The 25,243-nt window shown below is 39.7% G+C and overlaps 1 protein-coding gene across 1 annotated transcript in view; it reads left to right on the forward strand.

The window, feature by feature from the left end:
• SH3GL2 (SH3 domain containing GRB2 like 2, endophilin A1) overlaps positions 1 to 25,243 on the forward strand; it is a 212,040-nt gene that overhangs the window by 156,652 nt on the left and 30,145 nt on the right. The window contains exons 2-3 of the mRNA XM_079113197.1: positions 5,624 to 5,692; positions 16,682 to 16,754. Of these exons, the coding sequence (XP_078969323.1) occupies positions 5,624 to 5,692; positions 16,682 to 16,754 (142 nt within the window). The remainder of the gene's footprint in view (positions 1 to 5,623; positions 5,693 to 16,681; positions 16,755 to 25,243) is intronic.

The following is a 25,243-nucleotide window of genomic DNA, read 5'->3' on the forward strand; positions in this document are numbered from 1 at the left end:
ATTGTGGATGAATGTAGAATAGTTACAATGAAGATAGACAGGTTTTAGGCTTGACTGTGAATAAAATAGCATACGTCATAGTTGGTTGAATTTTCTAAATTTTTGCCTGTTTCTGATAAAGAGATATTATATTTAGAGGGGAGGTTACACTCTTATAAAGGAGAAACAAAACCAATGCTAACTCATAGTTGAACATCTTCCTTTAAATTATATGCAATTTTTATCTTAGAATACTTTATTGAGATTTTTTTTTTTTCTGCTGTGCACTGCAGTCACTGTGTTAGGCACTGGGATGTCAGACATTTTCAAGTAAAAACACATGCAATATGATTCCTGCTTTTAGTATTTTACAGTTCAGCTGAGCAAAAATCCTCATCAATTTTGCTCAATAAGTAGATAGTTCTAGGCATTCTGATAGAAGATGAGTCTCACTAAGAGTGCATAGGGAGTTGATAACTTCCAGGTAGGCTGGGCAGTCACAGATGATGGAAAAGGTGATATCTGAACATGTAAGACAAATGTTAGGAAAAGGAAATAGGTACAAAAAGGAAATAGGTCCAAGTATAAAGTAGTGTAAATAAGCACAGTGTATTTGGTAGATTGTAAGGAAACCTGGCTTTGTGTGATGAACAATGTGAGATAAAACTGGGCAAAAACAGGGAAGTTAGGAGGTAAACAACTTTACAGGTGTGGGAGTGAATTTGGTAAAGTCTATTGAATTTCACTGATGATGTGATTTTCAAGGAGACCTTCAGTTGGAGACACTGTAGTTGGTTCTTAAGGATTTACTAAATGTAATGCAATGCTGAGGAGAATCAGAGCTGCAAACAGAGCACAGAGTGTCTTCTGCCTGGAGGTGACAGATAACTTGGGGGTGGATGAGTCATTGCTGGAAAGTAGTGCAGCATCCTTTAGGCTGGGAACAGTGGTCATTTATTTAAGATGTGTCTTGCTGTTGGTTCCCTTTGACATTTTTCTTTCCTGGTATACAGAGGAAAAACAATGTGAGACAACAACTATGGCAGACTCAAAATGAAGACTTCTAATGTTGAGCTGATTGTATTATTTATTTTCTCTTTTGAAAGACTGTCCATTTGTGGCACCTTTCAGTCACCTTAATGGCGATACTCACAAAACTACATTGCTGTTGGGTTTGATGAATCTTTTCTAAGTACCTCTTGTAAGGAATACAATTAAAAATAAGATTTTTGGTTTGGTTGGAAGACAGAGTGTATGGGAAATGTAATGACAGATGAAAAGCACAAGCTGTAAATGTTGTAATAAAGGTACTATTGAGGTCTTGAATTTTCAGTTTTTGGGGAGTGTTTAGATGGTACAGGAGAATTTGTAGATGATACTGAGAGATATATGGGCTCATTTTTACTGTTCTGCTTTATCCAAATGATTTTCTTAAAGTTTGTTTAAATAGATGATCAGTTTATCAAATGACAAGCACTTAAAGACTACTTAGAAGCATGACAAAATATTCAGTACTATGGAGTCCTAGTTTTAGAAACCATCTCACTGGAAAATAATAGCACAAAATAAATGGCATCAGGTAAGAAAAAGAAAACTACTATTGTTCACATGGACTCAGGAATGCTGTATTCCTCACATGGATTCTTATGCATAAAACAAAAGGAAGTTTCAGAAATGTATTAAAAGAAAAGAAGGGCAAGATCTCTGCTGTACTCCTAAGGAATGAGTCAGTTGTTATTTAGCCCAATGTTTTATTCAGTGCCTTGATATATTTAGATCCTTTGTGACTTGGAAAAATAGCCCAGATAATAATGTAGATGTCATTTTAAGTAATACTTTTTTTTCCCCTTAGGAACATAATTATATAAAGAATTTTGTATCATCCAACCAATCATGCCAGATCAGTGTTTAACTGCTAGCGTCTTTCACTGTGTTTAGTGATCTTTCAGAGCAAAATGGCAGCTTTCATAGAGAAAAGAAATGATCTGTTATGTTCTCATTCTCACTATTGTGCTCCCTTTTCCTTTTTCTCTTCCTCTCCCTCCCTTCTCACACAGTTTTTTTTTTCCTGTGTGCATTTGAACACTAAACAGTTAAAGCCTGTGGACTGATGAATTTGCCTCAGTGTGAATTTCCAGGATCAGTTCTAGCCTAATGACCAGTGTGATCCCAGTTTCCCATTTGATACAGTGAGCCAGCTTCTGTTGTGCTGATCTATTGATGGATGCAGAAAGGAGGGAATTAAAATTACTCACCATTGAGTACTGTGGTATGGAGACGGTGATACAGGCCCTTCTAATTTGGATGAGGACCATGTTCCATTCCCTAGGACTGGTCAGAATGCGATTACACCAAGATTACCAGGATTATGCAATGTTTCTATACATGGAGGCATTTCTCAGCTAGCTGCGTTTTTGTGCACATTTTGCAAATAAAGTTAAATGTTTGATTCACAGGTCATGTGAGGGGTCTAACTATAATAATTCTCATTGACAGAAGTGGAACTTCAAGAGGTAGTGTGTTTCCTGATCATGGAGATAGTTCTGTAGAATGGAAACGTCAATTTGAAGTTGTGTAGCAAGTTTTTGTTTATTGTGTGAGAGTTTAACTATATTTGAGTTTCACAAACCAAATTTAATGATCAACCATGTACTTCAAGAATAAAATGAAAACTGAAACTGACTTCCATGTGTATATGAATTTTTTGGGATGAACCCAACTATTATTTGCAACTATAAAGCTCTAATAAAAAGAAAAAAAGAATAAGAAGCTAAAATATGAATTGACACTGCTCTCATTGAACATAAATGAGGGAGGAAATCAGTGTGGCATAGTAAAAATTTGATCATAGGGAAAATTTAGTATTAATGACCTTTAAGAACCCTCCCTTATATTCTTGACTTTCTATAACTTGAACCTGAACCTGCAGGTTAAGTCTCTGGCACTTGGAATTCTACTAGGAAGTTCTAAACTGAATTCTAGTTTGGAACCTCTCCCATCTGTCCCTTCCATTCCAGGTTTGGCAAAAATCCTTTAGAATGTGGGTAAAGAAACTAGCTACTGAGCCAGATCCCATTAGGTAAGATTAATGCCAGGCAAATTCTGGATCTGTGAAGACTGCTGAAAGAATTGATAATCTGCTTATTCATGGCACAGGCTGATGTTGAAGACAAAAAGTTAAGGCAGGGAATCTGTATCTGCCCATCTGGTGTTCTGATGGAACATCAGGCAGAGAAGGCCAGCACCAAGGACAGCTCATCAGTGCTGTAATATGAATCTAAAAAAGCCTGGGAGTTGGTGTGGAAAAACTAAGGTTCAGGTTCTGGTTCTGTCTCTGCCTAGCTAAAAGTGTCTATCATGGGCAAGAAATTTAATTTATGTAATTCTCACTTTGCATAAATTTATTCTACATAGTTCTTGGGGAACACATTAAATGGTAAATTACAAAAGAAAGTGTCTGTGATACAAATTAAAAATATTAATATTATTTGCATTAACCTTTCAATTTGAATCACAGACCTTTATCTCACCTAAGATCATATTGTGTTAAAGAAAAGTGCTAGCTTCTTCTCCAAGTATGAAATGACACTTAACTGATAGAAGAAACCAGAAACCACAAACAACTATAACTTTATTGGTGAGAGAAGAGAGCTAGGGTTTGCTCTGTACCTTCTGGGTTCAGTTATAGGTTCTTTTGGTTATTATGCCACATAATCTTTATAACAGCTCCACATAGATAGCACAGTAGAGGAGTCAGTCCCTTTGCTCTGCCCCTGCATTCTGTTCCTTCTGTTCTTACTGGGGAGGGGAAGGGATGGCATCTGGTATTCAGAGTGATAGAATTCTAAGTCTCAGCTTTACCAAGAGTAGTTAATTCTGAATGTTTCCCTATGGCAGAAATAAGGTGAGAATGGTAGTGAGATATTAAGGATAAGAAAGACACCTCTAGCCTGCACAATGATTTATCAGAGCTTCCTTGGCAGGAGGTGGAACTAGATATACAGGACCCCTTTAGAGAGAGGTGAGCCTAGCTCACTAGAATAACCCAGGTTGCTGCTGAGATCACTACACCTTGGTCATGGAGAAGATCCTCTGCAAAGACTCTCCACCCAGCAGCCAGTGAAGGAAATTAAAAAGCATACTTAGTTATCTGTGTGAGATAGCTATGTAATACAGGGATGTTTTAGGGGAATACTTCTAACTACCTTTACAGTTAGGGTATTTTAAGGGAAAATGAAGTTTTGTATCATTAGTATTCATTATTCCTGTTCTTCAGTGAAACCAAAGTATTTTTTACTATCCTTAATTTGAATAATTATTTCAGAAAAAATAGCTTATTTTTTATGAACATGAATTTTACATGTGGAAATGATAATTTGCATGTGTTAATTTATAAATATCAAATGTATGTTAATGGGAAGTGATTGGTTGCAAAGAAATATCCTCAACATCTTTCCATATAGTTTGTCTTCTGTGTGTAAGGATGTGTAGACAGTTACAGGGAGCTGTGAAAGATTGGTATTCAAGTCCTTTTATCTGAAGATCAACTAGACTGATTTCTTTTTGCTTAATAGTTTGATAGATGTTTGTGATTATCTGTTCAATAGCCCATTGAGGAATAAGTTGAAGAAGTAGCAATTTTCTACCTAGGTAGCATTTTAGATCCATTATTGGAGAGAAATGATTATTATATGATGCTGTTCCCTAGAACTTCCAAAAGGAAAATGTTAGTGATTAGGTATATTTGTATGATGATTTATATAGCAGAAAGAGCACCAGGGTTGAAATAAGAAGATGGAAGTTTAAAATCTCGCTTCAGTACCCACAGAAGGTTGTTTTTAAACACTCTGAACCACAGTTTCCTACTGTGAAAATAGGACTAGCCACCTAATTCAGAAAATGATGGTAAGATTGAATTAAATGATGTTTCTTTCATTTATTCATTTTTTGGTTTTGGGTCTTTGATGCCAAAAAAAAAAAAAAAATAGATAAATCATGAAACTCAAGAACAGTGTGTGGGCGGTATGTCATTGGGCCAAGGCTTGGGGCTACACATGGCAGAACTAGCAAACAGGATATATATCAACAAAGCAACACATCATCACAAAACGTAAAACTGGTGCCTGGTGTGGTTAAGTCTCTGTGTCTTCATCATTCAGCAGCATGTTGGGGACCCCGTGGCTGATGAGGAACAAACGTACAGACTGTAAACCTTGCAGGGCACCCGTCAGCACATCCACCTCCAGAACAAGAGGTGCAGCTTTCTCGGAAATGTCTCATTGTTCTCATACTCCTCAGTTGGCTCTTTGAGCACTTCCACTAGGTGTAAGATGTCAGCCAGCTCCAGAAGCACCGCCCATTCCACTTAGGGTATCTCCTGCATCCATAGTTGGGAGCTGAACTGCGAAGGGTTGACATGGACTTCAGTGGTCAGGAAGCACAGGGAGAAGCCATGATCCTCCCACTGCCATGCCTGTGAGCTCAGTAGATGTGTGGGTGAGCAGCTTCATGTGGCCACACACCATCTCCCAGGCCAGAGTGAGGAGGAGCTAGATGATGTTTCTGAAACTGCTTAAAACTTTAAATAAATCTTTGTAAAAGAAACTATAATAATTTTGTTGTGTTTTTTTTTTTTTTCTTGCAGAAAGTGAGTGAGAAGGTTGGAGGAGCTGAAGGAACCAAGCTAGATGATGACTTCAAGGAGATGGAGAGGGTAAGTCCCCACCACTCTGAGTTCCTTTTGCCATGAAGTTGTCCACCGTGAGAGGGACAGGGGAAGCTGCTCTCTACTGGTATCTGAGAACACATTTCATGTTTCTAAAGATAGTCTCCTTTTGAAGTATATTTTGAAACAGTAAATTGAAGTGTCCTGTTGTCCCTCAGTGGTATCCTGAGAACAAGACCTCGGTGAAGGTGGAGTGTCATAATGCTCTGCTCCCCATGGGTTCTGTCGTCTCTTTTCCACGTGAGGTTAATGTGGAGCTGGTGGTTGAATTAGGGTGAGGTGGGAAGAAAAGAGGAGAAGGTGGAGAACGATGTCCCAAGTGTTTTTGGAAGAGGTTGAGTCATTTTCTGGCTGTAGGGGACTTTCTGACAGTGGTGCCCTCCAGATCCACAGGGTAAAGTGGAGAGAATGCAGTTTTTGAGCCCGTCTGGCTTGGCCCCAACTCCACTTCTACCCCTTGTTACAAAGTCCATTTATTGCTCAGAGCCTTTTCTTTTATATATATAGAAGTAAAATGAGAATACTAATACCCACTTGGGAAATTTTTATTAAGGATTAAAAATCATGTAACTCATTTAGGGTTCTGCCTAAAAGATTCTAGGTTCTTAACAAGTGAAGGTGGAAGTACTGAATAAAATATTTCATTTCTCTTGGGGTATAAGCCATATTTTTTCTTTCACTTTAAGGCTGTTCATAGCAAGCAATATTTAGGGTTATGATGAAGAGTGTTTATTGAATTGTGCAAAGAAATACCTTGGGTTTTAAATTGCTGGTGGTGATGGATCTGGGAGCACAAATCCTGTACTTAACAAGCAAAGAATATCCCAAGCCTGTAATACCTGGAAACCGCATTTAAGCATTATGAAGAATTTTGCTTCTGTACATTATTGTAAAAGGCATTTCTGATTTGGCTATATCAGAAGTATTTTAGGGATGTGAGATATATAGATAGATAGATTGATTGATTTAAAAAATTTTTTTTTTGGTTTGGTCCACATCATTTCCTGTGACTGCTTCAATTTTGCTATTTTATGTTTGTAAAGAGTCAAAAAAATAAAATTGCTAGATGTTCCCTGCCTTATCTTTTTCAGTTTTTCTCCTGATGAGTTCATGGATGAACTTAACAGATATTTGCCTTATGCCTCCAATGATCCAGGAATGTTAGGATACAGAGAGGATTCCTGGGTGTGTGAAATTCATAGTCCACGGAGAATGTCTTCTCCACTTTGGACACATGTGACTAGTGTGGCAAGGCTAATGAAACCTGGTACTAGAAATGCCAGGCACAGGGGAAACTCACCCACACAGGGTGGGCAGGGAAGATCTTCCTGCTATTTATATCAGAATGGAGGCCGAATAAGAGTTAGCAGAGCCTAGTGTGCTTCTGGTAAAGGGAATAAGATGCAAGTAGGTAATACAAGAGAACATTTGAGTTCCAAATAAATAAATAAATAAATAACAAGTTGTCAACTGGCACAGACTAAAGTCTTGTGTTGGTCCCTTTTTCTCGTCTTATTAGTACCACCTGACCTTCAGTCAAAGCTGTCAACTACTAGGAATAGTATTCTACCCATCCTTCTACAGCATCTGAGTCTCCAGACACTGACACATTCCCAGAATGACTTGACTCCTCCACTCCTAATAGTGGAGTTCTTACCCCTTTTGTGAACAGCCACATGGCTCTGTTACACGCCAAGCCCTACTGTATGCCTGGTCTTTCTTAGTTCTCCTTTTATCCTTTGATTCTCCTGAGGTCATATATAGTTTGCCACATGGCCAGGGCCATGTCATAATGACAGATTAGGCAGGGATTTAGGAATTTGAAACTAAGTACCAGGTGGTAGAAGTTGGTCTTGATTTCAGCATCTTGCAGGAATAAAGCTGATAAGCTAGATATCTCACTGTCTGTGCAAAGACAAAATTTTTGTATAAGTGAGACTAAGAAGAATAGCAAATTTGGAGAACAGAGTAGAGTTTATCACTGAACAACTCATTAGAACTTTGGAGACTTATTTTGCTATGAAACCTATGTCAGTCTTACAACCTAATTAAAAAAAAGAAGATCTTGCAAGTATTTTATTTAGGCAAATGCAGGTGTCCCTGGAGTCTGAAGATAAAAAGTAGGATTTATTTCTCTTGTTCTATATAAAGTTTCTGAAGCTTTTATTTCAGAATCTAGAATTCCTGCAATAAACTTCTGATTATTTGAAAGACCTACTGATGGTTCAGCATTTATGGTTTTACCAAAGTAAATTCAGAGATTTAGATTTCAGTTCAGTGTGGAAATTACATCCATTTTATTCCACACACCTTTTGTCTCATCTGTGACTCTTGAAAAATTTGTACTCTACCCTTGATTGATTTACTTAAGCTATAAGATTTGTGTTAATTGAAAAGCATTTGCTTTGGATTTAGAATCTCAAATCTTTTCTTTCCTGTTAATTCGTTTATTATAATATTTGAGCTCAGTGTTCCTGAGCCTACAGAATTGCTTTCCTGCGATTGGTTTTCTGATCATCAAGCATTTGAAGTAGAAAGCCCTTTGTTCAGCTGTATTCTCAGATGTGCAATTAGACAATAAAACGAAATAAATTAGAGGTCTGCATCAGGCAGCACTACTACGGGGAGAGAGGGGTAGATATTCCTGGAGGTTATTTCTCTAATTGCTGCCCCACACTTTCTTGCTAAGATGCAGTTAAATCCCCTAGTGTCTCCCAGCCCTCCAGCCTAACCCTCCCTGAGCTGACTGGGGGGAGCTTGTGGCTATGTCTCTCTGCAGGAACCCTTCCCATAATGATCTCTCTCCTCCTCTTGAGTACCTTGCATGGAATTGTTTCTGTTTTAGGTTTAAGTGCTATCTATTGCTTACAAGATTCATTAAAAATGGGCAAAATTCTTTACTATGGTGCAGACATTAGGTGGATTTGTTCCTTGAAAAACTAGATTTTTAAAGAGAAAATTCTAGAATTTGAGGGCTTTCTGATTCCTTCTCAGATTTCCTTCAGTTGCTGTATTGATTCTGTGGTTTTTTTTGATGTGTTGTTACATTCATTAACTTACTTGGAAAATATGTAAATGATATTGTGCCAGGGTACCAGAAGTACAGAGATAAATGAGGGCCAGTCATAGCTTGCCAGAGGCTTCTGGTTTGGAGGGGGGCAGAAAAGACATAAATTTGTAGCAAATAGGACATAGTTCTTGGTGCCCTGGGGAAAATCCTTGAAGATCTAGGAGAGATGCCTCAGCTGGGTAGATCAGTGGAAGCGTCCTAGGGGAGAGAGACCTGAGCTAGATCCTGAAATTCTCTCGTCTCTCTGAAAGTATGGGTAAAGCAGAATTCCTAGCCAAGGGGTCTAGTATTTTTTTTTTTTCAACCTGAAAAATATCCTTGGAAATTCTTTCCATTTAAACTAGAAGAGGTTCTAGGGTTAGAAACCTGGCTGTAGACCCTTTAGTAAAAATTGAATTTTTCTTAAGGTATAGCCTCAAGTTTTAATAAAAGCAAGATGTTGAGAAAGAACAAAAAGACTGCACTTCCAAGTAAGAGTGAGAAGGTGAGGATTGCTGATAGAGTGGGATGAGGGGAAAGACTGATAAGACAGTGTTCGTGATCATTATCTTCATACAGTTAATTGTTTTTGGGTTGAAGAGGGTTTGAACCCCAAGTGAGAGAACTGGGATTAATGAGTAGAAACCATGGTTGGATAGATTCTGCTTTAATACAGAAAGAACTTTTAATATAAGAGGTGTTATTAAAAAAAAAAAAAAAGACTCCAGAAATTACCAAATTCCCTATCACTGCCCACATCAAAACAGGCTAAACCCACAGTTCCCAGCTGTCATGTGAAGAAGAACACTAGTCAGCTCTTGAGTTTCATAGCAAGTAATGTGTTCCTAATGGCATCACTTTTTAATGATGTCGCTCTTACTTAGATTCCAGAGACGTCTCTCAGCAAAGAGGAAAGGGAGTAAAAGTGCAGCCAGTAGGTTTAGGGTGGCACACATCTCTGAGTGGGCACATGTGTGCCCACCATGCTGATCGTGTATCCTTCACGGAATGGCAGTGGCCACGGGGCTGAGATGCTCAACTGCTGGGGTAAAGCTGTGAGGAGGACTGGAGACCCACCGACGACAATCTTCAAAGACATCTTTCTGCCTGGCCTGAAATCTCATGAAGACAAGCTGCCCCTTGGGTACATGTTTACAGTGTATTTCTCGCCTACATGTATTAAAGGCAGTGCTCAAGAAAATCAGCAAAATAATAGTAATAATGGTAACAGTCAATGTTAGAATAATCTCAGCCTAATACTTTATTTTCAAAACACTATCAAACTTTTTCAGTACGCAGGATATCTTCCGTTAAGTAAGGCAGTTTGGGGACAGAGGCAGTTAACTCTGGGGTTACAGGGAGTGATTAAGACTCACTCTTGCATCAGCCTGAGTCTTCCTGCCAGGCTTTCTGAGTGCTGTCTTCCTCATGTCTCTGTGACTTGTTTATTTAACTATTCTCATTCCAGGTAACTTAAGTGAATGTGTGTACATTCTTGGTAATTGTGTTTTCTTTGCCTTGGTGATTAAAAAAAAAATCTTAAGAATTTGAAAAGATTTAAGTGTTTCATGTGACATTTTAACTGCTTTCATGAAACCACTGTGAGTTACCCCTTGTCCAAGTGGGTGCCTGATTCACCTATTTATTATTGATTGCCAAACCCACAGACTATCTGTGCTTCGTTTAAGATGTCTGATATTCTCTTAAACTCTGCTCTGCCTCCCTGTGGCAGCATCTGGTATGATTTGGCACCAGACAGTATGAAATCCGATCTCCTGTTGCTCCATGAAGAATGCCCTGTCGTTCATGTGTGTCTGCTAAGTTCAGGGAGCGCGGACTTGTGCTTTCTCTGGGGCAGAAAGGTAATAATCAGATGTCCCAGGAACAGTAACCCCACTCGGGTCAGGTCGGTGCCTTCAGGTATCTGGAATGTCGTCTCTGAAGACTGAGATAGCCCGTGAAACGATCAGCATCATTTGTGGATTCAGAAGGGCATACGTAGTGAAGCTGGCACTGTAGATCAGGGATCAGCAAGTTTTTTGGTAAGCGTTTTGGGCTTTGGGGAGCCAGAGGGCCTCTGAGGTATCTTTTGCAACTCACAAGTGCTATTGAAGCACAAAAGCAGTCATCAGTGGTGTTTAAATGAATGAGTGTGACTCTGTTCCCAAAAAGCCTTATTTGAGGACATTACATGTGAATTTGTAGAATTATTATGAGCAACATAGTAGTCTTATTTTTATTTTTTTTTTCCATTTAAAGAAATTTAAGTAGTGACCAGCCTAGATCTGGTTCATTGACTACAGTTTGCCAAACCCTGACTTAGCATGAAGAAGAAACTGTTATAGTGAGTAAAGAAAGTTGAGAGAGCTGTTTTTGACCCTCTCTAAGTTGTAAATTATAAGAATGGAAAGCAGAGAAAGGACCACCTAACTCTAAAGTATTGACAGTTGCTGAAATCTTGGCACTGAGAAAATTGAAGGAAAAAAAAAAAAAAACCCCAAAAAAAACAAAAAAGAAAAACTCACAATGTATGTCCATGATTTTACCTTCAGGAAAAAACCTTATTTCACTCAGAGGTTTTTATTTCCTGAAAGTATGCCTATTTACATATTTATGGTTTCATTTCCTTTAAACAGCCTTACCCTACTGTCCTCCTCACCAGTTGCAGGCAAGGTTAGTTAGCTCAGGGGCTCACAAGAATGGAAGTTGCTGTAATTTAGGATGCATCAAAGCTTATTTTCAAATAATTGGAAAATTTGGGCATTGAAGAAATAAAGAGCTGTTATGTCATAAATTCAAAGTTAAACTGTGCTGGTCTTAAGTGAGAATAAACTCTTGCTTATAATAAATGATGTAAGGGTAAATCTTATTCATGTTCATTTTATCAGTTCTGATAATAAAAGAATATGTTCTTGCCTGTTTAGGTATAACTAGCTTTCCTAGCAGGTACCTTACAAGGCACATTTAGGATTGTCCTTAACTGTGATTCATGGGTTGTCTGTGGCCAATACAGCATAACTTAGCAAAAGTCCTAACTTTATTATTGAGGACAGGGATGGACAGAAGTGAGAAGTTAGTCAGCCTTCTACTGGCACATGACTCTGGAATGGCAAATGGTCATGAGACAATCCAGCTCTAGTACTCTTTCTTAGAAACCTAATCCATGACCTTGGGAACCACTTTACTTCCCATAACTGTGTGACCTCAGGGAGATTCTTCCCTTCTCTAGGCCTCAGACTCACACTTTTGAAAAATTAAGGCTTTGAACTAATTGTGCTACTGGCCTCTTCTTACGATTATTAATTCAATCAAGTGATGGTAAAGGTCAAGGGCCCTTGAATGGATTTGCCCAAAGATGCTCCCTGTTGGTACATATCATGAAAAGAAAATATACAGATAACTATATTGCATAAAGTATTTTTCAAAAAATGGACTTGCAATGAAGGCCATTTTGTACTCTGATCAGCCGGGTGTAGATAGAGCTAAAGAAGTGTTGAGGGAGCCTGCCCCAGTGGGCACACCGTCTATAATGGTCTGGGTTGAATTGAATTCTTCCTGGGAGACTTTGGTCAAGTCACAGTGACACTAGAATAGTTTCTCTTCCCAATTCTTTTTAAGGTTGATCCTCTCTAGGGACCCAAAACAGTACTCTAATATTGGTATCTCCAAGGTCCCTGTGCTCTTGGGACCACTGGTTTTAACCAAGCTAATAGCCTCCCTATAGAGAGCCTGAGGAGTTAAGCTCCTTATTTACAGAGCTTGGTGGGGTAGGGGTTCCGCACTTGAATGAGAATGGCTTTTCACAGCCTTCCTTGCTGCACCTCCCGTGGACAGTGTGAGGTGTGCACTGCTGGCACCAGCTTCTGCAGAGCCACCTTTGGAACCGAGGATTTGTGGCCCAGCAGCTCAGAGTGGGAGAGCCCTCCTTCTCTGGAGTTCAGGGTGGAGCAATTTTTGTGAACAAAGCTTTATAGACATTGAGAACTTTGAAAACCAAACAGAAGATGGGATGGCAGGTACTGTCCTCTTGACCTGTTCTGTTGACTGCTGTCAGGTTCTAGTCCTTGTGGGGGATGTACAAACTACCTCCCAGCTCTGAGCTGGGGTATCCCCTCAGGCTGGGGCAGGCTCCTGCTGCCCGTCTTCTAAGGAAGATACAGGGTAGTATTTGTGAACACAGTCTCTGGGGCCGGTGTCTTCAACTCTTCCGATTTCCTCATCTATGTAAAGATATTTAAATTTCTTAAACTGGTTTCTGACAAACAGAAAACATCTTGTAATAGCAATGGTTATTATTATTAAGGACAGAGAAGTAAGATAGTCAGAAATAGTAGGTGTCCTAGCAGCAGGTGACGTCAGAGTATCAAATGATCATCAGACAGTTCCAGTCTTCTGGCACTTCTTAGAAACACTGATTTTTGGAATTGTTTCCCTTCCTATCATAGCAGAGGATTTCTGGGTACATCGAACATCTATTTCCTTACTTCCTGTCATGTATATAGTTGCAGGAGATCTGCATTTGTCTTCCTATTACTCACATTCTCTGAAACTTCAGCATGTTTGTTCTGCACACACCCTTTGGATTCATTGTCCTGACCTAAACCATTCCGTGGCTTGAGGTCCTAGACACTGACATTTTACTGATACTACCAGGACCCCCAGGTGTGGCAACACAAGTTGTGCAGTGCATAACTCTAAGGGCCACTGTTCCTTTCAGAACTAATCTCCTTACTATATCTTCCAACCCAAAACATCTTAAAAATTTGAGTCAATCACCCAGAATTGCCAAAGAAATCCTTAGCAAGAAAAGTGAAGCAGAGGGCATCAAATACCAGACCCAGAGCTAACGTAATAAAATTGGCATGGTATTGACACCAAAACAGATATGTAGACCAGAACAGAAGACACAGAGACAAACCCGCAGAAACACAGTTCCCTCATATTAGACAAAGTTGCCAGAAACATACACTGGAGAAAAGATAGCCTTTTCAACAAATGGTGCTAGGAAAACTAGAAATCCATATGTAGCAAAATGAAATTAAACCCCAGTCTCTTACCCTGCACAACACTTAGCTCAAAGTGGATCAGAGACTTAGGCACTAGGTCAGGTGTGGTGGTGCACACCTGTAATCCCAGCAGCTCGGGAGACTAAGGCAGGAGGATCGAGAGTTCAAAGCCAGCCTCAGCAAAAGTGAGGTGCTAAGCAACTCAGGGAGACTCTGTATCTAAATAAAATACAAAATAGGGCTGCTGGGGATGTGGCTCAGTGGTCAAGTGCCCCTGAGTTCAATCCCCAGTACCTCTTTTCCCCAAAAATAGACTTAGGCACTAGAACAGCGACCCTGCATCTAATAGAAGAAAAAGCAGGCCCAAATCTACATCATGTCAGCTCAGAAATGGACTTCCTCAATAAGTCTCTGAAGCACAAGAAGTAAAATCAAGAATCAACAAATGGGAACCATCAAGAATGTGAACAGAGAATCTATAGAATGGGAGAAAATCTTTGCCATCTGCCCCTCAGATTGAGCATTAATCTCCAGGATATACAAAGAACTCAAAAAACTTTAACACCAAAAAACAAATAACCCAATTAATAAATGGGAAAAGGAACTGAATGGGCACTTCACAGAAGAAGAAATACAATCAGTCAACAAATAAATGGAAAAATGTTCAACACCTCCAGCAGTTAGAGAAGTGCAGATTAAAACCACACTGAGGTTTCATCTCACTCCAGTCAGAATGGCAGTTATCAGGAATCCAAGCAACAATCAATGTTGGTGAGGATGTGGGGACAAAAGTTCACTTATACATTGCTGGTTAGACTGCAAGTTGGTGTAGCCACTCTGGAAAGTAGTATGGAGATTCTTCAGAACACTTGACATGGAACTACCATTTGACCCAGTTATCCCACCCCTCGGTTTATACCCAAAGGACATAAAGTCAGCGTATTACAGTGAAGCAGCCACATCAGCATTTATAGCAGCTCAATTCACAATAGCTAAGCTATGGAACCAGCCTAGGTGCCCTTCAGCAGATGAATGAATAAAGAAAATGTGGTATATATACAATGGAATACTATACAGCCATAAAGAGAAATGAAATCATGGCATTTGCCAGTAAATGGATGAAACTGGAGACTTTCTTGCTCAGTGAAACAAGTTAATCGGAAAAAGACAAAGACTGAATGTTTTCTCTTATATGCGAATGCTAACTCACAATAGGAGTTGGGGGTTGGGATGAATAGAAGTACTTTGGATCGGACAAAGGGGAATGAAGGGAAGGGTTGCAGGGGAATGGGAATAGGAAAGATAGAATGAATCAGACATTACATTCATATGTGCATGTATGATTACACGACTAGTGTGATTCTACATGTACAACCAGAAGAATAAGAAATTACTCTCCACATATGTATAATGTGTCAAAATACATTCACCTGTTATGTATAACTAGTAAGAACAAATATTCTTGATACAGGACTGATGTAGACTGGTAAATCTGAAGTAGGATGCTTTAAAGATAGTTTTATACCACAATACCTTAACACAAAATTTCGTTTCCTCTGTTTATCCCCATAATATCACACACACACATAGTCCTATGACTGCCACAGAGTGGGAGATTATTAAGCTCTGAAAACTGAACTACAAGATAAAATCTTTTAATGGGTAGATTATGGAATACAAGGAGGTTTACTCCATGCAAGACTGATTTTATATGTGGATACAATAAACTATGGAAACATATTTGAGGGAAGAGCCCTTGATTTCCAGTAAACTGACAAAAAAAAAATTCATGCACTTAATCATGATCTAAATTTCATTAGTAAAATTGCTTCCTATAACTAATACTTCATATAGCACATGCTACATGTACCTTGAACACATGGATGCATTTATTTCTATCAGTCATTTTCCTTGGAGTGTACATGAGTGTACCATACCTGTTGACAAAAGAAGGGTTTCATGGAGCAAGGAGGAGGGGACCTAGCTGCACTGGATGGCTTCCACCACCTCTCCACCGGGGCAGAGGGACTGACGAGGAGGGCACAGTGAACACAAGTGCTGACCGCTCAGTGTTTTGAGATAGAATTTAACATCACGATTTTTATTTATAATTAACCATATGTTCAAGGACTGATAAAACATGTTGACTGAAGATTTTTATATCCTTAGGATGTTCTCAGAAGTTAAATAAAATCTTTCCCTCTCATACTTGAGTAAGCAGAGTTGATACTGCATTTTTTTCTCCCTCCCTCCCTCCCTCCCTCCCTCCCTCCCTCCCTCCCTCCCTCCCTCCCTCCCTCCCTCCCTCCCTCCCTTCCTTCCTTCCTTCCTTCCTTCCTTCCTTCCTTCCTTCCTTCCTTCCTTCCTTCCTTCCTTCTTTCCTTCCATCCAGTGGCACGAAACCACAGAGCCACATTCCCAGCCCTTTTTATTTTTTATTTTGAGACAGGGTCTTGTCACGTCACTTAGGGTCTCACTAAATTGCTGAGGCTGGCTTTGAACTCGTCTATCTGTCCTGTCTCAGCCTCTCGAGCCCCTGGGATTTCAGGTGGGCACCACCACACCTGGCACATTATTTTTCCTTTAGGGCAGTGAAATATGCCACCATGCCTGGCACTTCATAGACATCCACGGATGTTTCTCCTCTGGAGAAAAAATATGATTCACTCTCTCAATCTTATTTTTGCCAGGAGATAATGAAATATATTTTGAAACAAATTTTAGGCAATTGCCAGCTTCCTCCTTGAATAAATAGGTTTTTCAGATCTTGGTAGACAGTTATTCTTTTTAGCAGCTCCCCGCAGTCCCTCACCACCTACTGCTGGACTTGATATTACTCTGTTGCCCCAATGGTGGTTTTATATAGACTTAACAAAACACTAATGATTTTTGTCATTTAGAATGTATATTTTCTCATTTCAGAAAGTGGATGTCACCAGCAGGGCTGTGATGGAAATAATGACTAAAACAATTGAATACCTTCAACCCAATCCAGGTAAGGGATCGTCTTACCTGTATTTGGCGTGTTAACCTTTAGCTAGTTAACCTTTAGCTTCTCCTTGATAGACATTTTAGGTTGGATGTGCTTCTTCTTCCTCGGTTTACCTTTCTGGAGGTTCAGTGACATTACATAGAGTACTTCACCTGGGGAAGGGTGAATTTTTAAAAAATCACATTGAGGCAACTGGAGGAGCTGTGGTGTTTTACCCAACCATGGTGTATTTCACAAACAGTGTGCATGGCCAGCTTGATTGACACATAACGTCAGGCCTCCAGCTCGTAGCAGTAGACCTTTAATTTTCAAGAGGTGGTAAGGAAGAAAATTGGGATAATTTTAAGATAAGGTATAATCTCAGAATTTGTGAAAAAATAGGAAGGTGAATACATTTGTGAAATACAAAGGGCCTCTGTTCCTCTGGCATCAGAGGGTTCTCCTGGGTTCTGTTTCTTCTTCATGTATTTCATGGATCGACATTTGTTCCTGCTAACCTTTGAGGAAGGAATTGTAATAGAAATAATGAATCTGTACTTTGAAAAGAGAACCAGGCAGAACTGCCTCTCTCAGTAGGTTCAAGGTATAGCAAAGCAGAGCAGCCTACATCGGAAGCCTCCTCATTATACTTCCTGTACATCCGTTCCTGGCCACAGTGTAGAAACTCAAAATAAGGCCGGATGTATTTGAGACATACGAATATTTGGAAGCACTTATTCCTGAGACTGGTTTCTTTGGTTTTTCGGGTTGGAATGCCATGTCTGTGGTGGCTCTTGGAAAGATGGTGCAGGGACTATCTCAGCCCCAGTGGGTTTGGATATGGAACCTAAGTAGGCAAGAGACAAGGAAAGTGGAGTGTGAGATAAAAGGAAGTCCCAGTCCTAGTAAGGCTGCTAACTCTATCCTACCCCTGCCTCCGCCGCCCACCTGGCTGCAGCTTTCAATCAAATTTTGTTTACCTATGGCAGCACAGCTGCTATTTTGAAGATGAACAAACTATGTGGGACTAACATTCTGTTTTATTTTTCTTTCTTAAAACATGTTAGAGATGAGATAATGTAAGGGTGGAAAATATAGAAAAAGTATGAGAAGGGATAGGAACCAAGAATTTAATTGACAGCAGGTCTTGGAAATATTCAAATAGTTATTAGCAACTTAGGTAAAAGAACAGCAAAAGCCAAGCCCCTAATTTTTACCCAGAACCTTCTTCATAACCTTTCTATTCAAAAGAAATGCAGACATACCTTAGCTGCATGTTTATGCCATAATATTTAAACAACAGTAATGGGTCAGATTTTGAAAAGAGAGCTAATACCCTACTTCATAGGAAATGATTGTTTTGGGCAGGAAACTTTTTAATTTTGCATAGAATCTTGAAATGCCCTATGATTTCCAGGGATTCACACATGAATTATGCCAATAACTCACAACTGTGGGCTAAATGTAGGGAACAAGGGGAGAAATATAATATTTATTGAGCCCTAGTGCATTTTCAGCACAGTACTAGTTATAGTCACTGTCTCACCTTTTAAAGTGACTATTATTCTTAATATAAAAATCAAACACAACTGAACAATTTGTAATGTAAAGCGTGAACTAAAAATTGTGTTAACAAATCCCTCATTGGGAACCTGTCAGTTTTCTTGAGTGAGTTATGCTCTGTCATAAGTAGGTGTAGGGGGTTGAGTAGTGTGTTCTCCCACCTGCTGCTCATTCAGGTCTGCCCAAAACCTCAGAAAGTGACCCCATTTGGAAATAGGGTCTTTGCCAATGTAATTAGTTAAGAATCTCGAGAAGAACTCACTGTGAATTTAAGGTGGGCTCTACATCCAAGAACCAGTGCCCTCATAAGAGGAGGAGAGAGAGGACCCAGACTCAGAAGACAACTGTGGGAGGAGTGAGCAGAGTCGTCACAACCTGTCACAAGCCAAAGAATGCCAGGAGCCACCATAGGTGGGAAGAGGCAAGGAAGGATTTCTCCCACAGAGTACCTGCAAGGAACCAATCTTGCTGACTTCAGTTTCAGACTTCCTGACCTGTGAGAGAAGAGTCTGTTGTGGAAGCCATCCAGTTTGCAGTGATCTGAAATGGCAGCCTAAGAAAGCAAATGCTGTGGACAGCTTCATGCTGTGCAGAGAAATATCAAGGGCCAGAGAAATTAAGAGACTGTTGGAGTCACTTATCCAACAAGGGATGAAACTGGGATTGGAACCCAGGCCTGATGCCTCCTAAGTCTACATGATTTCCATTAAGCCATCCTGCCTCTTAGAAGAAGGAGCTTCATTTCCTTTAGATTTAAAGAGTCCTTCACTTTCAGAATGGACACACTGAAAATTTAGAAAGAAAACTTTATGAGATTAAGGCTTATTTTTATTTTGATAAAGAAAGATTAAAGGAAGATGTAATTGAGGGAGATGTGTATTTTTAGAAATGACACATTTTTAAGAGCATACTGAACATGCTAATTAATTGCCAACATAATGGTTTTATGTCTCTTTGAGAATTGAATGGACATCTGCCACCAGAAGAACAATTAAGGCCATCACCAGGCAGTCTCAGATTGGTTTCAGAAAAGCATTCATTTATAGGAAAGTCACATATATGTACAAATAAATGTCACTCCTAAGAATTAAGAACCAAATGAAAACTCATATAATCATTGCATAGAATTTGGTCAATGTGTTTAATGGTTTATGACAGGTATGGTTTAGTTCCTCCTTGAATTTCTTGCCCTGGGAGCAGACATAGCATAGAAGTCCTGGAAAAGGTACTCTAGTTGTTCAGAACCCAGGTGTCATTGTAAAGCAGGCACAGGAGTCTGACCAGCAGTTGGAGGCCCAGTCTTTGGCACAGTAGAGCAGAAACAATATTCCAAATCCATGCAGTGCACTAAGTATTTTAACCACCCCAGCTCTCAGGGACCACCCTGGTCAACCAGTCTGGATAGCTGGGTTTTGGTTCTGAATAAGGAAGGCCTGGCTTGCTTCAGGATGGGGACTGATGCCAAGTGACAAATTTTCATGGACAGCCAGTGGAAATGAGTGCTTTGCGGGTACTTTGAGAGTACCCTGAGTTAGCTTTATACTCTGGGGTCCTTACTGGGTTTCAGATCTTGTGGTTGTGGAGCTTATACAGCTTTTATAGTCTCAAAACTCAGGCCCTGTTGACACGATGATGAAGGAGGTTCTGATGAATTTTCAGGAATTCATGGATATGCTCTGTGAAAGTCCCACATTCGTTCTTGCCCACCTCCACAGTGACATTTTAAAAAGGCAAATCTGATCACATTATTATCTTTCATAAAACTCTCAATAGCTTTTCATGCTTTTAGGATTAAGTTTTAAATTTTCAGCATTGCTTTGAAGGGTCCTGCCTCCTTCCTCATCAACCTGCCCTCCCCCTCCCCCTTGCTAAGCTAACAGCTCTTCCAGGTCGAGGTACACAGGGTGTGCAGAAACCTTCTTTGGCCCATGTCAGTGTCCCTCTTGTAATGCCAGCTGCTTTTCAGCAGTGGCACATGTCATCCTTGTTGAAATCATGTAACATGTTTTCCCCCCTCTGAGGACAGTACCATGCCTGTTTTATTCACTGATGCATCACCAACCCCCAGCTCAGTTCCCAGCAGCCAGTAGGGCAGCCAGTAGGCTCTTGGCTATTTGAATAAGTGAATTAGGAAGCACAGTTAACAGTAGGTAATATAATAAAACTGCTGTACCAAGGAGAGGAGGTAAAAACTTTCCTCTTCCCAAACCATCAGAACCACACATATAACAGGCATTTATCACATAACGTTTTCTTCTATGTGGGCCAATTCTAGATGTTTTGGGGGTAAAATAAGACCTTTATCAGGTTCATACCTCTGGCACTTGACAGTCTGACAGTATAATTGACACACATCTGAGGAGGGTGGACCACAGGGCTGCACAGCTAATTCCTTGTGGAAATTCCAGCTGATTGATGAGGTGAGGAAGGGTAAGTGGGGCACAGGAACTCAATAGGCCAGAAGTTCTGCCCTGTGAAGCAGGGCTTTCAAGGGTGTGAAACAGACCTGTAAAGTCTTACAGCTGGGACTGTGAAATTCTGACAGGAGTAGCATAACCAGTGCTGATTTCTAAGCGGATTGGAAAAGATATTTTTAGAAAATATTTTTGTTTTTGACTGATGCTTAAAAATAAAATTTATCCATATTCAGGAGGTACCATGTAATGTTTCAATATATGTACATATTATATAATGTTTAAATCAGCTTATACATACCTGTGTCTTCAAACATTTGCCATTTCTTTATGGCAAAAACATTCAAAATTCCTTCTTCTTGTTTTATGAACCATATAATACATAATTATTATCTATAGTCCTCCCACTGTGCAGAAGCACCCAGAGACTCTTACTCCTGTCTTGTTGTTAGCTTTGCACCCAGTGATCCACCTTTCCCCGTCCGTACCCCACCTGCTTCTGGTAACTACCCTTCTGCTCTCAACTTCTGTGAGGTCCGCTTTTGTAGATTACACATAGGAGTGACACCATGTGGTACTTGGATTTCTGTGCCTTAATTCACTTAATGGACTTAATTCACTTAACACAGTGAGCTCCCGTTCCACTCATGTTGTTGCAAATGTCTGGACTTCATTCATCTTATGACTGAGTAGTTCCATTGTGTATATGTACGGTATTTTCTTTATCCATTCATCCCTGGATGGACACTTACTTAGGTTGTTTTCATCCCTTGGCTATTAGGAGCAGTGCTGCCGTGAGCGTGGGCGAGCAGGTGTCTCTGACAGACAGGTTCATTTCCTTTGAGTATATACCAAGTGGTGGGATTGCTGGGTCATAGGGCACTCCTGTTTTCAATTTTTTGAAGAGCCTCCATCCTGGTCCCCATAATGGCTGCACCAATCAATTAACATAACCTTCAACAGTGTGCAAGAGCTCCTTTGTAGATAAGAAATAATTTGAACATGAGAAGTACTGTGCACAAAGTCTACTCTGTTGTGTCTCTAAGAGCAAAGATCATTGGACAAAATATAACTCAGTTTCTTAAGTGTTCTCATGCCCTGTGGGGAAGAAAAAGGCACTAAATAGGCATTTTCTAAGAGCTACATCAAGAAAGTAAGTTGAAAGGAGAAATTTAATACATTTTATTTAACCCAACATGTAAAATATTAATTGATATAGACAGTTATTAAGGTATTTTGCATTCTTTTTCTTCTGTGATACTGTCTTTGAAATTCAGTATGTATTAAGCCCAGCACATCTTAATTTGGACTGGCCACATTTTAAGTGCTCTGTGGCTCCTTGTGTTTCTGTAATGGGCAGCACAGCACCAGAGAGTTCTCCATTCAACCAGTTTAGATTTTTTAAATATACACTACTTAGTTTGATAAATGCTGAATGTGTTCACAGTTTGATAAATGTTTAATGTTTGGCCCCTTGGTGTATTCATATTCGTATATTTTATTTTCAATAGATAAATGAAGTTTGTTTGGGATCAAACAAAGATCATTAAAAAGATCATTAAAGATCATTAAGTTATATTATTTTAAACATCTGTTATATTATTTTAAACATCTGTACATTCATTTCATGGTCATGGAGAGATTTTCCCTCAAACAGAATCACAGATTAGAGTGTGAATCCATTCCAACTGTAGCATACTTGCTATGGTAGAGACTTTTTCACTTAACACTGAGAAATTATTCTGACCCTAATGTCATAAACTGATACAAATTTCTAGGCTGCTGAGAAAAAATATAGTTGGAACATAAAAAAATATATTATGCACAGTAGAGTTTTGGTTCTCTATAGAAATTCTAGTCTCTTAAATGCCTTGAAGGTCTTTTTCCAGTGTGTCTGAGATTGAGGTATTCAATTGGGATCATTAGATTTCTATCCAGTATTTTTAAATAATAATTTCAAATCTCATTTGTGGAATGTTGCCTATGGAAATAAAAGTTAGCTGCATTAGTTCTAAAACATCTCATTAGTCCCTGAAAAGATATTATATCAAATTACACTTCTTTCCCACAGGCTGCCCTCTTAATCATCTTCTTCCAAAGATGAATAAATACAGTGATTATAAGGTATTTGGTGGTGGCAGAACTGAAAGTTAATGCATAGATCACCTGGCCTTTGTTTACCCAGTCCTTCTTTCCACAGCACTGTATTTTCTGTGTTTCCTGGAGGACAGGCCTGAGTGTTTTCATCCCAGTGTCTTTAAAAGCTCTTGGCATTGTACTCAGTGTGGTTTGCCCTCAGTATGTCTGCCATAAGTGCCTGATGAGTGTGCAGCCTTTGTCCCTCACTTGAAGAATGAGGGATGTACTGTCTGGTGGCCAGCGCTTTTTACCTTTCCAAATCCCAACACTGAAAAATTGTCAAAATGAATAAAGGACAGATGACAAAAGCAGTTGTGAGAAAAATGTTGTTAAACTTCAAAGGAATAGGGTCTCACGAGGATAACATATTAAAGAGGAACATGTAAGCAAAGCAATAGCTGATATTATTCATACACGGTATGTATTGAAAAGGCTGGCGTGGTTTCCTATTTTTACTACATCCTTGGGAAAAATATTGAAAGTTAATAGGTTCCTAATATATTTGAGACAACTTAAGTAATTCAGAGTTTTAAGTCAGCTGGAACTGCTGGTGGATTAATGATACTCATTCTCTGTGTCTCTAAAGACTGCTAAAGAATACTAAAGCCAGACATTATTTAAAATCAGACTGCTGTCGTCGTCATTATTACACTGGTGCTGGGGACTGGGCCCAGGCCTCAGGAATGCTCAGACTGTGCCACAGCATGAGAAGCACCAGCACTCTCTGCCTCTCCAAGTTCCTTCTTCCCCTGTTCACTATGCTGCGGTCTTACCACCCTTGTAGTTTCTCAACTGCCTCAAGCTCTTTGCTGCACCAGGAATTTGTGGTAGCAGTTCCCTCTTCCCTTCGCCCCTTTGTGCCCTCTGTCCTATTACTCATCCTTCCTCAGTTTAAATCATCCTCTCCACTGAGAGGCATCTGCTCAGCCCCATACTGCAGGCCCCTCCAGCTTTTCCTTCTTACCACACTGTCACATCACACAGGCCCCCTCCACACATCTCTCAAGTGGTCCCACATAGAGCAAGACTGAAAGCACTTACTGGTGTGACAGGGCCCTGGTGGTCCAGCCTCAGCCTTATTTCCTGCATTCCTAGCAATTCTCATCACGCTCCCTCTTTGCCAGCCTTATCAGGCTTCCTCAGACACGTGAGCATCTTCATTCACACGGGCCTCATCAGTCCTCTGGCCCGAATCCTTCCTTTCCAGGTCTTCTTGAACTCTAGACTCATGTCTCTCTGCCCAGATCTCACCCTGTATGGCTTTCCTGTCCCTCTCGTTTAAAATATCAACCTTTTTACTCCCTAACACCTTTTCTTGTTTTATTTTCCTTTGCAGCACTTATCTCCAGTACATTCTCTTTGTGTTTCATTGTTAAAACGTAGCTTGTCTCTGTCACCATAATGCAAATGGCCTGAGTGTAGGATTGTTGTTGGTACACTGCAAGGAGCTTGATTCCATTCTTCACTGTACTTAAAATGTTTGCTTTGTATGTCATGTTATTTGTTCAATATACTACCTTCTTCCCTTATTCTCCTAGCCATTTATGTATATTCAAGATGTAAATCCTATCTTGTCACTCCTGCTTACAACTCTCAGTATTTTCCAATGAAGGTAGAATAGACTGAGAATTGACACCCAGCCTTGTCCCTGCCTCAGGGTATTTGCACAGGGACACTCTTCTCCTAGCTTTCAAGATAGCTTCTGCTTCCCATCACTCCACCAGATGCTTTCCCCTGACATGGTCCTTTCCTGGCTATCCTATTTAAAATATCCTGCTCCTACTTCTTTCATTATTTATCCCTTTTGTTATTTCTGACCCCAGTTGAATTTATACTCTAGCTTACCTTTTTTTTTTAATTGTCCATCACCCCCGTTTGCCATCTAGAATGTAATCTCCACAAAGATAGGGACTTGACTCTCTTGTTAATTAACAGATATATCCCTCATATATAAACAGTGCCAGCCATAAATATTTTGTGAATGAACCTCCCATTGTATCAAAACTCATCCAAGACAAGGACTATGTCTGTTTTGCTTATTTTTTATAAGCAAAGACTGTGCCTAGCAATTAGTTTGATGAATGAATGCTTCAGATCACATTAAGCCTATTTAAACCCCATCCTGTAGGAGCAGCACACTTTCAGGTAGAATCTTGGTCTGCAGACTCGTGTAGGCCAGAATCAGAGCTATTACTTTGTCTTTACAATATCCACATCATGTTCCACAGGATTGATATGTTTCACCATTAATTGCTTTGGGAAAGTTGTAGATATGCAGACTGTCGTGTGTGAGATCATTGAACTGAAGCTAGTGACAAACCATTTGTTTTTATAGACCTAGATTATAGTTGTTCCTGTTTGAAATGAGAAAAGTTAGGTGCAAAATAGATTATTTTT

Source organism: Sciurus vulgaris, assembly GCF_902686455.1.
Source record: "Sciurus vulgaris genome assembly, chromosome: 15".
Taxonomy (NCBI): Eukaryota; Metazoa; Chordata; class Mammalia; order Rodentia; family Sciuridae; genus Sciurus; species Sciurus vulgaris.